The sequence below is a fragment of the Scleropages formosus genome, chromosome 23 (assembly GCF_900964775.1).
Source record: "Scleropages formosus chromosome 23, fSclFor1.1, whole genome shotgun sequence".
In the NCBI taxonomy this organism is placed as follows: domain Eukaryota; kingdom Metazoa; phylum Chordata; class Actinopteri; order Osteoglossiformes; family Osteoglossidae; genus Scleropages; species Scleropages formosus.
The window spans coordinates 21,350,426-21,362,879 of NC_041828.1; the positions used below are offsets into that span (position 1 = coordinate 21,350,426).

General features: G+C 39.8%; 1 protein-coding gene across 8 annotated transcripts; it reads right to left on the reverse strand.

Moving 5' to 3' along the window:
* Nucleotides 1-2,958: 2,958 nt before the first annotated feature.
* Nucleotides 2,959-11,319, reverse strand: LOC108927848 (uncharacterized). Of its 8 annotated transcripts, none has more exons than XM_018741439.2 (9): nt 11,032-11,319; nt 9,007-9,135; nt 7,133-7,277; nt 6,950-6,986; nt 5,630-5,772; nt 3,943-5,338; nt 3,439-3,510; nt 3,237-3,292; nt 2,959-3,128 (listed from the first exon to the last, which is right to left on the reverse strand). In XM_018741439.2, exons 2-8 carry the CDS (start codon nt 9,068-9,070, stop codon nt 3,251-3,253), a joined length of 1,899 nt encoding a protein of 632 aa, XP_018596955.2. In that variant the 5' UTR covers nt 9,071-9,135; nt 11,032-11,319; the 3' UTR covers nt 2,959-3,128; nt 3,237-3,250. The 8 variants fall into 8 exon arrangements, 7 of the variants coding, with proteins under 7 accessions (XP_018596955.2, XP_018596952.2, XP_018596954.2 ...); XM_018741436.2 differs by having other exon boundaries at nt 2,959-3,131; XM_018741438.2 differs by having other exon boundaries at nt 3,228-3,292.
* Between the last annotated feature and the right edge of the window lie 1,135 nt (nt 11,320-12,454).

Consider the following 12,454-nt stretch of genomic DNA (forward strand, 5'->3'; position numbering starts at 1 on the left):
CTGCTGCACAATTCTCAGATCAACAGACAATGGCACTAACATTTCCCTCTCTGCCGTGTCTTCCTCCCTGACTCTCTTTGTCCAATATCTTCTAGGTCAGCAGCCCCCAGTGCCATCCTATGGCTAAATGATATGTTACGTGCTAACAGGACCAAACTCTGGGCTGCAGAGCAAAGATAGTAAAAATCCAAGACTCGCCAGGACCTGGATGCCTACAAACTACTCTTAGCTACTTTTACTCTGCTGTCTCCTCAGCTAAAACTACCTTCTTCCACATCAAAATACAGTCTGCAACTAAAAAACCACACAGACTCTTTGCCACCTTCTCATCCCTTCTGTGTTATGCACCGCCCCCTCCTCTTCCTCTCACTGCCAATGCCCAATGACTTTGTTTTGCAGAGACAAAGTGAATGCAAGCATGGAAAAGTTCTCGGCATCACCCTGCCCGGTTCATGCTGGACCTCCCTGCAAAATCATGCTCTCCAAATTCAAGCCACTCTCCGAATCTGAAATCTTCGACCTTCTCATATCAGAGCCACCACCTACTCGCTTGATCCAATCCCATCATCAATCCTACAGAACATCTCCCCACAACTCTCCACCTTCATCTCTAAGATCATAAACTACTCACTCTCCTCTGGCTGCTTCCCATCTGCCTTCAAAACTGCTCTTATTTCATGTCATGTCTAGAAGACATTATTAGTTCTTTTTTGGGGTTTGGAACGTTTTCGTTTGTCGATAAAGTTCGTTCAAAATTGAGCGCATCCTTCCTGTTTTTTGCGCATAACTTCCTGTTTTCTGAGCGCATCATTTCCGGTTGTCAGACCAGGAAAAGCAAGGAAGCAACGTGGCCAGAAGCACAAGGATCTGATTACATCCACAGCTAAGGACTGAGAAATCAATGTCGTAAGTGACTGGAATTTATTATTTAGAGTTTAAAGATAGGATATTAAGAATTATTTTATAAAAATATAGAATAATTTACGTTCTAAGAATGTTTTTACAAACGAACATGTACATGTAAGCTGTATGGTTATGTTAATGTTTGCCACATGTATATAATGTTTTGTTATGTAAAATAATGATACAGACTATTTTTGTAAATTGATTTTCTTTAATTTTTTTGTATTTTGGTTATAATTTTCACTCCATGTCTTGGTGAAGGAGTCATCAGTAAAGTCTCAAAAAATACGACGACTCGTCTCTTTATCTTGAATGGAGTTTAGCTTGGTGTTCAGTCTGCGGTTGTTACACCTTGACGAGAACACTAGATTTCACCTGTTAAAGAAACGCTCCCTGGACACCCACTCAGTCCAAAACTACAGACCGGTCTCCCCCCTCTCCTTCCTGTCTGAAGCTCTAGAACAGGCGGCTTGTGATAAACTATCTGGATTCCTCACCCGGAATCATCTTCTCAATGGATATCAGTCTGGATTCAAAGTTAATCACTCCACAGAGACTGCACTCCTGACAGCATCTGATGCTCTCCAGTCAGCTACAGCCGCCTCCCTCTCCTCGGTCCTCATCCTTCTTGATCTGTCTGCAGCATTCGACACTGTAACCCAGCAGATTCTACTCTCCTCTTAGTCATTTTAGGATTAAAGGAATGGCACTAAGATGGTCTGAGTCCTACTAGGATCTGACAGATCCTATTAAGTGGTCTAGTGGAGCTCCCGTTCTTCTCTGCCTCTCTCAACCAGCGTCCCACAGGGCTCGGTACTGGGTCCTCTGCTCTTATTGATCTACACCTTCTCCTTTGGCCCTGCCATCACCTCCCATGGATTCAAATAGCACAGCTACCCTGATGATACCCAGCTCTTCCTTTCCTTTCCACCTGGAGCATCAAACATTTCTACACGCATTGCTGCGTAACTGTCAGACATCTCAGCATGGATGGTTGATCACCACCTCCAACTTAACCTCTCCAAAAGAGATTCTTCAACTCCCAGCTGCCTTGTCTTCCTGTCACGATTTGTTAGTCAAACTGGAGAACTCACTCATTTTGCCTACCTCCTCGGCTAAGAGGCTGGGAGTGATGATTGACTCAAGTCTTTCTTTCTCTCAGCACATCCAAGCCACAACCCGGACCTGCATCAATAGAACTGCTCCTAGCTATTTACAAGACTTGATCAGCCTCTGCATCTCAACCAGACCGCTTCACTCGTCTACTTCTGCCCGCTTGGTGGTCCCGCGCATAAAAGGTAAAGCACGGAGGTTCTCAGTTCTGGCTCCATTGTAGTGGAATGACCTCTTCCTCTCACTCAGAACTGCTGAAACTCTGTCCACATTTAAGAAGGGTCTCACCTCGCCCAGACTCACTTTGCCCATGATCTCTTAAGCTCATGCAAGGTGTAAATGTTCATGCACTATAACTTTATGATCATGCCCAGATAAGCCTTTACACAGCCCCTACTCCTGTATTGTACGTAAATGTTTGTGTACCTTAAAAAAAAAAGAATTTGTAGGAAGGTGATCGGGAATCGTCTATTCTGAGTTTTATGCACCTACTTGTGCAACGAACATCAGTGGATATAGTGGAAAGAAACTAACTTTACGTAAGAATCACGTCTGCAACTCTGTCTCCCATCTCCTAGTGTAGTGCATAAATTGTACATCGCCTTGGAGAAAAGCGTCTGGTGAATGAATAAATGTAAATAATTACAGTATTATAAATAAAGTTTTTGTATATGTTGTGCAAAGTACTTGGATACAGGATAAGTACAGTATGTGTACACTTTGCATAAAGAAGATATATGGTATGAGTTTGATTAATGTAAAGTACACATAAAATATAAATACAGTAAATGTGCAGCATGAGTACAGCATGATTAAAGTATATGTAGAAATAAGTGATGTATGAGCACAGCATGTTTAGTTTGTGTAAAATGTACAGGATCAGTAGATTTTCTTTAGTGGAGAAAAAAGATCATCAGTCATTCTAATTCTACACATCCTGTGTGCATTTTGTTTATTTGTTATTGTCCTCTTCTGTAAATATGCATTCTGGAGTTCCTTGAATTTTGGATGGTTGATACAGCACTTGTAAAGATTAAATTGCCTTTTCTGTAGTAAAGGTGATGGTGGATCCTTCTCACTTGAGTGGGTCAAGGGAAGTTCAGTACCTTGAACTGCTGCAATAGAGAAGAGAACTAGTGAATCAAATATGCAGCAACTGGCCATCTGCAATATCACTTTTGCAAATTCAAAATACTGAAAGGAAAGTATACCTTGCTTACTTTTAGCACTTTCATCAGGAGTCCTCAGTTGCTGAACAAGGTTGCGCTTTGCTCTTCTATTATAAACAAAGCAAGAGACCACAACTGTATGAGGTATCGAGAAACTTTTACCTTCAAAAATGTTATGGCTGCAACTGCTTACCATAAATTTTGATAGTGGTAAATAAGGGTTATCTGTTTTCACCACAAACTATTCTTTTACCTTACTCCTCAGTGTTCTGAATATCAAACTTTGTCCAAAATTCCATCTCTCTGTACTTCTTGTGGATGCAACCTTAGAGAAGAAAAGAAATTTAAAAGCAACAATGATTCACAAAAAATACATTTTACTGTGTATATACACATACTATATCATTTATTCATTTAGTCATTCTTTTTTTTTTTTTCAATGCAGTTCACAGTGTTAAGCTGTTAATAGTTATACTCCCATTCATACAAGAGTAAATTTTATAGCAGCAGTTCAGGGTAAGCACCTTGCTCAAGGAGATTAGAGCAGAAGGTGGGATTTACCTGAGTCCATCAGGTCCAAAGGCAGTTGCTCTAACCACTACAACCGCCACATATATTTTATGATACCCACACATTAGGTAGACATGTATACATGCATATGAACAAAACTTGGATTGTACCATTAAGTACAAAAATTATATCTACTGATTACTCTTTGGCCCCATATATGACTCACAGCTTTGGTCAAAGCTTTTACCTCAGTTTCAGATGCACTGGCTGAAACTACATCTTCTTCACATTTAGCTAAGTCATGTGGAAGAAGACGAAGGCATTCTTCCAAGAGCTGTTTCAAGCACTTCTCTGTGAAGGCATAAACTAGTTCTGAGAAAGCTTCTCTTGCTAGCTCCAACCTTCCACTACCTCCTGGCTTTAAAAGTGCCGAGTCAGACTTGATCCTGTGGACTGCTATTCTCAAAACAGGAAGGGCACTGCTGTCCTCCATAATGAGGTGATACACCTTGTCAACAAGCTCAGATGACAGAAGGTGTATGGTTTCTGTAGAGAGAAGCATCTCCAACTTTCTCTCTTCAGGTGATTTGGAATCTGCCATCTGCTCTGCATCTTGACTAATTCTACTCAGGATCACATCCACAATATTTGTAGCCATGCGTTCAGTCCCTGTAATTGCAGTGTCTGCCTCCAAATCAAAGCTGTCAATGCTTGTTCCTGCACTGCAAGACTCCACAGAAGTGGGAACTTGGGAAGGAGAGGTTTTTGGAAAGGACAACGGATGGAGGGTGAACATGTCTCTTAGTTTTCTCTGCAAGCTTTTAAACACACTTAATGCAGGCAACCTGAGTATAGTTGTAGATTCAGAAAGGGTGCTGCTTTGTGGAGTGAATGAGCGAACTGATTCTGATAAGTCATGAAGGTCTTCAACAAGTACTTCAACAATGTCAGATGCTGCAGAATCAACAACTGCATCAATATTTAAGGAAACAGAAGCACTTGTTGCACCAGCTATGTCCTCTGTTAATAAAGGAACAGATATCTGACTTTGAACAACCTTAGATGATCTGAGAACTTCACTCACTGCTCGTCTTGCTGTTTTCTGGAATTCCTTGTCAGAGAGCTTGACAAAAATTTCCGATGGAAAGCTAACAGCAGAAAATGGAGCTCTGTAGTCAGCCTTGCTGTCATGTGAAATCATTTTGGAAAATTGGTGACAAGGAGCTTCAGTTAAATTCAATTCATTTAAACCACTAGATGATGCAATACTCGTAGACTGTATCACATCTCTGCCAGCAGTCCCACTTTCAGTGAGGAAAATGTCAGATCCAAGTTGTGATCTGCTATGGGAAGATAAGACTGGTTCTGGATAGCTCTGCAGTTCATCCATAAAAGACTCTACAATTTCATATGCTGCTGAGACAACATTCAAAGGCGAGGTCAGAGAGCAGAAGGAAGACTTTTGGGAGGTTAAATCTTTGGTTAGGCTGATTGAAGAAGTCTGACTTGGGGTGGCTTTGGAAATGTCAACAGTTTGGAGGGGTTCTGGGATGGCTTTGCTCTCTGTGTCTTTTTCCACTAACTCCTCATTTAAGAGTTCCGATGTAGTCTGGGCTGCTGATTTCAAAGAAGACTCTTCAGAACTGTTACAAACGTTGCAAATGACACTAGTTACATTTTAGCTAAAACGCAAATACCTTTAAGAAAAAAGCATTATTGCATTATTGCAAACAGCAAATTAAAACAGAATATACATCATCATATCTAGCTATCTACATATGCTCATTTCAGTTTATACTCCTTGAATTCAACAGATTTTTTGACACAAACGACAGAAACAATGCCTGATTATGGGATGCAGCAATGACACAGAAACAGGACCAAAGACATAACAGACAGGAAGAATAAAATTATAGAACACCAGTCATTCTGACCTTGGTATGGGGGAGGAAGGTCTGCTGTCAGTGATGGTGACATCCAGTACTAGAGCAAGTGCTGGCAAGGTAATTCTTTTGGCAGCTTCTGACACCCATTCTGAAATATCTGTACACAGACTGGCGAACTGACTTCTCGTCATCTGTTGTAGTGATGCACACATATATTTCATGTAGTTATTGTAGCTTTTTCTAAGGTAAATTACAATATTTGCATACAAAGTAGTTATTTACCGATTTACACAGTTGTGTACATTTAGTGGTGCAATTCAGGGTAAGTACCTTGCTGAAGGGTAAACAGCTTTAAAAAAAGGAAAACTTTGGATTCTTCTTTTGTGCAAATGAGGGCTTTTTGTTAATATTTCACTTTTTCTGCCCTTTGTATTGTTGGTAGATGGGGGCGTGGTGGCGCAGTGGGTTGGACCGGGTCCTGCTCTCTGGTGGGTCTGGGGTTCGAGTCCCGCTTGGGGTGCCGTCCTGGGTGTGTCCCCTCCCCCTCCGGCCTTACGCCCTGTGTTGCCGGGTAGGCTCCGGTTCCCCGCGACCCCGTATGGGACAAGCGGTTCAGAAAGTGTGTGTGTGTGTCTGTGTGTATTGTTGGTCTGCAAATTTCCAGATTTGAATTGAATAGCACATATGAACAAAGTTATAATACAGAATATTATATTGTTTGTGGATTTCTATTAACATTTAACTCCACTCTGCAAATAATAGTAATAACATTTTATTCAGCACATCATTGAACAGCAGTTCAGCATTCAGTCCAGCACTGAGGGAGTAGGGCTATTAAAACAAAAACAATACACTCCTTAAATACAACTGCAGTATGTGTAGGCTGCTAACATTTTTCACTGGTCATATTATATGTTTACAAAACAGGATTCAGTTATTAAAATAAAGCTAGTGATTCCCAAAAAAATGCGTTTAGAGTGAGGAAATGGAATATTTATGAGGACAGAAGAAAGACAAAATAAGCAAATCGTACAGGACGGGGCATTGGGTAAAAGGCAAGATGGAGCCACGGCATCTGGTAGCTGGGGTCTTACAGCACTCGAGTACGTGACCTCCGTAGCCCGCAACAACAGGCAACATACACTATTCTCTCACATTATATTACCTTTGTCTTTCATTTGAAAATGATCAACTTACAAAAAAAGTTACAAAAATTTGTCTCCCTGGAAATGAGGCAATGAATTAAAACAAAGTAGATTTAAATCACTTCTAATTTATTCATACATGCTAATGCTTAAAGACAAGTTTGTGCTGGCCATTATGTTTAACAATTTCAGTTGTATTACTGTAATTCTACTCCAAACTTACAGAGCTGTGCATGCAATCCTCAACTTTATCCCATTCCCTACAAAATAAAGACATTTTACTTACTTTACTCATTTATTACTCTGACACCAATAAAAGCACCTACCCTATGAGAGTAGAAAGGCATTTGCTTTACTTTCACATGCATTTAATTTAAAAAGGATATTTCAAAGAATATAAACTTACTCATCATTTAGATGTTGAAGTAAAAAAAGGGCAACAGGTGAAACATTCAGATAATGGAATGGTGGGGAGGTCACACCCCTGATCCTGGATGGAGATACCACTAAAGTATCCACTGCATCATTCTGTGAACTACTGAGTGGAGACTCTGTACATATAAGGTGACATGTTAGAACATTTCTTTAGCTTTTTAGCAATCCAGCAGAGAATCCAGAATTCCTTGTGTATTCATTACTGTCTTTATATTAAGCTATTTTTCTTCTAAATTTCACTATTATTCATTTTTTCATTGTGACACACTGGCGGGGGGAAGGGGGGGCAGTGTTAGCCGTTCGCAACATCCATGTCCATACATACATACATTGATATACATATAGGCATTGCACACAGGCACCTAGCAAGCACCTTTTCTATTTGTCCCATTACCATACATCTGACTAGTTATAATGTTAGAAATCATCTAACTATAGTGAGCAGGGGCAGACTGGTGGAGGAAGATTCAGAGAGGGATCAGTGACCAGAAAGAAGTTCAGAAGTTCCAATCTTTACTATCTGGCTGTATTGATTCTGTCAGCTCCTCCAGAAGCCCTGTCCCTGTTCAGTGTAAGAACAGTAAAGGCTACTGTGGGACTTCACAGAGTGGGTCTTCAGATCATCTTGTGAAGAGAACCAGGAAAGTGTCATAGAGGAAAACAAGCAAACTGACATGGACAACATGCCTCTGCTTCACCTCCTCAGCCAGCTCACTGCAATGCAGCAACAGCAACAGGAAGACTGACACAAAATCAGAGATACTGGCCTTGATAATTGAATGACAGCCAGGTGGGCCTTGCCTTCCAAAGTACAGCTGGCAAAAAGATGTCTACCAAAGGCAATCTGGTGAACACTGGCCGGAATGAGAGTGGGCCCTCTACCTAGCTCTCTTTGCCTTCAGCGGAGCCCTAATAGCAGCCAATTGGGACACAGTGGCCAACACCGTTGACTACGGAATGCTCATTGCAACAATTGTAGAGAGCTTGGGCCACAGGAAGAAGCTGCAGAACTTGCGCTATGAAGATGTTGAAAAGCTCTCTGCCTTTGGCCAACAACTGCATGACTTCTATATCCAGGGGCTATAGCCAAACATGCAGGGCGAGTATACGATTGTGCAGCTGATGGCCAAGTTCAGGCCAAGTTCATCCTTGCCCTCCCAAGGAAAATGGTTGAATAGCTTTGCTGCCACCAGTAGCTGTTTTTGACTGAGGTGGTGCAGCAAGCAGAACAGAGTTGGTCACAGTGGACCTTGGATCACAACTCCTGGACCACTCCTGAACAACTGTCGAAATCCCACCTGCCTGTCAGGGCCTCACGTTTTGGCACATCTCCAGTCCTAGCCCAGCCAGCCTTAGTTCCTTTGGGAACACCATACTTTAGGAGTAAGCCAGCCTCCTGGTCCCAGGAAAGCCCACTGGCTACTGTGTTCCAGTAACGGTCCAAGGGTGTCAATATCAAGCTCTGCTGGATTCTGGTTGTCGCACCAGATACCATCATACCGCAAAGCCTGGTGCTGATGGGGGCATTGTAACATAGTGAGATCGAGGCACATATATGAATGCGGATGTGTGTATGGACATGCCCCCCATATGTAACAGTCATCTACTGTAAATTGAGACATAAACTGGTTCTACCAGTCCATAAGTAATTAACACTACCAGCAAAACATTCAAAAACACTAGAAACAATACCAATTTACTTTTCAAAGGTAAATACATTCAATATAACAAAATCAGTCAAATTTCCTATGCTCTGTATTACACTGGACATGCAATAGTGAATATATGCCATGATTTTCTGCAACTGGCTCATACAAGCAAATTGTCAAAAAAAATCACTCATACCTTGTTCCTCCACTGTGGATTCAGAGGTGATTTTTCTAAGAAAGATCATCAGTTTCTCCATCATGTCAGAGAATGTAACTTTTTAAACAGTTTGCTGAAGTCTTGAGAATCCTTAAAATTAAAAAATACCTGTACAAATAAAAGATACATTTATTTCACATTTTAAATAATTGAAGCAAACATTTTATTCAGCAAGTCAATACACAGGTAAGGTTTTAAATATTAAATGCTACATTAATTTAAGGGGGGGGTGCAGTGGCGCAGCGGGTTTGGCCTGTGCCTGCTCCTGCTCTCTGGTGGGTCTGGGGTTCAAGTCTAGCTAGCTTGGGGTGCCTTGTGACAGACTGGCGTCTCGCCCTCCAGCCTTACGCCCTACGTTGCCGAGTGAGGCTCCGGTTTGCTGCAACCCCATTTAGGACAAGCAGTTTCAGACAGTGTGTATGTGTGTACATTAATTCAGTGTGTAATAATTATTTTTGCAGCCTCAGCCATTGTAGAGAGTAAAGACTTTTTTTAAAAGAACATGCTGTTCATTTTTATGTATATTTGCATATACAAGTTTGCCACTCTTAGTGGTCTGAATTCATTCTGTGAAATCAAACTTAGGTGAGAAAATGTTAAAAGCAGTCAGATTTCATAAAGGACAAAAATGAATGCATTCGTGGTCCCACCAAGTTTAAATTAAAAATTAACAAAATCCCAAAATAAAGACACTGCAAGTAATACAATGATCACACCTGTGTATTTTATCAGACTTCTTTACACATTGGTCAGGAGACAAGTAATATGGACTATGTTTTAAACAGACCACGTTTTTGACGTGGACCTACTTTGGCAAATCATACTTTATTAAACTCTGTTGGGAAATTCACTCAGGCTACCATTGCACTAAATGCCTTTGACTGGGTGAAGAAACCCATCGAATGCAGGGAGAACATACAAACTCCATTCAGGCATAGCAGGGCTCATACTCACATGTCTCAGACCATCTAGGCACTGTGAAACAGCAGCACAACCAGCATCCAAAATTTGTCCAATGTCCAGATATTCATTTGTATTTCATAACAGTCCAGCTAACTTACAGTACATTTTGTCTCTGTAGTAAATTTTACTTGCTGCCTGGTAGAAGGTCCATACTTCATGCTAAATGTAAGCTATAACATACTTGTTTTCATATAGTACTGTATCAAATTTTTGTTAAGCAGAACCTTGTTCTGCAGGGATTTAATGGATTTTCTATGTTTTTCATATAAAAGCACAATCGCTTACAAATCTATTGTTGAAGCATACTTATACAATTATTTGTCATATAATTTAACTACAATTAGAATCCTTCATACGGGCTTAACAAGAAAAAGTTGGTCCTCACTTTAAAAACTGTACTAATCTTCTCATGTTTTTTTGTAACTCAAGTCACTTTCAAAAACTGAGTCACCATCAGTAAAAGCTACTAAAAGATACACAAACCCCTCTATTTCTTAACAGGTTAGGTTTTGCAAGCATCTGAAATACAGCTACAATAAATAAAAAATACACAGCAAGACAACTACAATTCTATTATTATTTCTTATTGATGTGGAACTAAATTAAAATTATAACTCATCTATCATTAATCACTTTTGCAAGCCAGGGTCACAGTGATCCAAAGTCTATCCCAGAAGACAAAACCTGGACGGATTACCAGTCCATTCATTACAGGGTAGCCTCACACTCATTCACTCATACATCTACACATTAAGGGCAATTTAGAATCCACCAATCGTCTTGAAATAAATCTTTTGGCCGTGGGAAAAAACTGAAGCAACTTGACAATACCCACACAAACATACGGAGAACATGGCAGCTCCACTATCAGATTTAAACCTATAGCAAAACAGGCTGGGAACTGCCAGAGTACCACGCAGTTTGAAAGCACTGAACATAAAAATGCATAATTTTCATAGACCTCTTTTCAATAGAGACTGTTATAAGATACATCCCATAAACATGCTCAGAGTTCATGTTGTTATTGATTATGACACTTACCAGAAATGAGCTGTATGCATTAGGGTTCTTTCATGCTCCTATTGTCTTTGGCTGCGATTCAGAGATGTGTATCAGCTCGGCATAAACAAGGCCACGTTTGCTCTGCTGCATACAGAAATTATGCTATTAAAAAGAAACTGCAAATTATTTGTTTTCCAAAATTTTTCATTTGACTGTTATGAGCCAGTGTATAACATAAGGCATTCTATTTTAATTTCTTTTACAAAGAGGCCTTCACAATTCTCCACAAGAATGTTACAGCTAGGAAGAGAAAACTCTACAAATTGCTATTTTATTCACACAGAATGTTAACAATCAAATCATATTCACTGGTTAATGTTACTAATGTGTTGCCATGGAAACTAAATGTTACAAACTGTGGAACCATAGAGACATAAGGTAACCAATTATAACACAAATCCAGTTGCTCATACAACTATGTAACAATACAAGCTTAATAATACAGATGTGCTACAGTTTTTCATGCCTTAAATTCTATAAAAATCTAAATCTATAAAAATTCAACATTTTTTCAACAACTTGTCTGATGCAGGGCTAGTTCAGAACCTATCCTTGAAACACAGTGTGCAAAGGCAGAGTGCACCCTGGACGGGATGCCAATCCATCCCAGGACTTTCATTTTGTTTATTTTATTTTATTTTTTTGCTTGAAGCAACATTGAAATTGTCTACTTTCCCAATATACATGTAGTTGACTTAAATCTCTAGCTTTCACCTGCTACAAAAGTATACATTTCAATGAAAGTGGATAAAACAGTCAAAACCAGTACTCAAGTAAAAGCACTATTACCTTGAAAAGTAATAATACTTTTTTGTGTCATCCATTACAGGAAAGATTTTTTACACCTTAGTCAACATGCGGCAACCCCAGTTTATGTTTAACACTCACCTTCCTTGAATACCTTTTCTCTGTGAATACCTTTGTCAAATCTGTTTCCTTTTGTATTTTCTACTTTTATGTTGTCATATTACTGTAATGGCACAGAGTAATCAAAGGGGTTTTTATTCTGACACGGTCTTGTTATCCCAACAGCCTTGCATTTAGGATTGCCAGCAATAGGGTAATGCAGTTGGTGCAGATATAACTTAGCCCAGCCTGTGGATAGCTGCATGCTTCAGGAACAAAGGAGTCAGTTTAAAATAAAGATTTAGCAGCCCTCCGAAGAGGCATAAGGTTTGTATATGTAATATATTTTTATAAATGCCTTTTATTTAATTGTATTTGTTTTCATTATCCAAATGTGATCATTTGTTTTACAGCTGTTTACGTACAGTACGCACACTCTGTATATTAGCATGTGGTTGCTGAAGGAAGGAATGGAAATTAAATATTAAATATATGTATCTTTCTTTTTACATCAGCTCTTACGTTGCTGGAAGTTGACAAGTTAAATCAACCAAAA

Bases quoted from the DNA above. Each gene is read 5' to 3' on its own strand.
- LOC108927848 (XM_018741439.2), bottom strand. From the start codon at position 9,070: ATGATGGAGAAACTGATGATCTTTCTTAGAAAAATCACCTCTGAATCC. The intron at 7,278-9,006 runs GTATGAGTGATT...TTATATGTACAG, and splicing joins ATCCACAGTGGAGGAACAAG to AGTCTCCACTCAGTAGTTCA. The intron at 5,773-6,949 runs GTAAGTTTGGAG...TCACTACAACAG, and splicing joins AGGATTGCATGCACAGCTCT to ATGACGAGAAGTCAGTTCGC.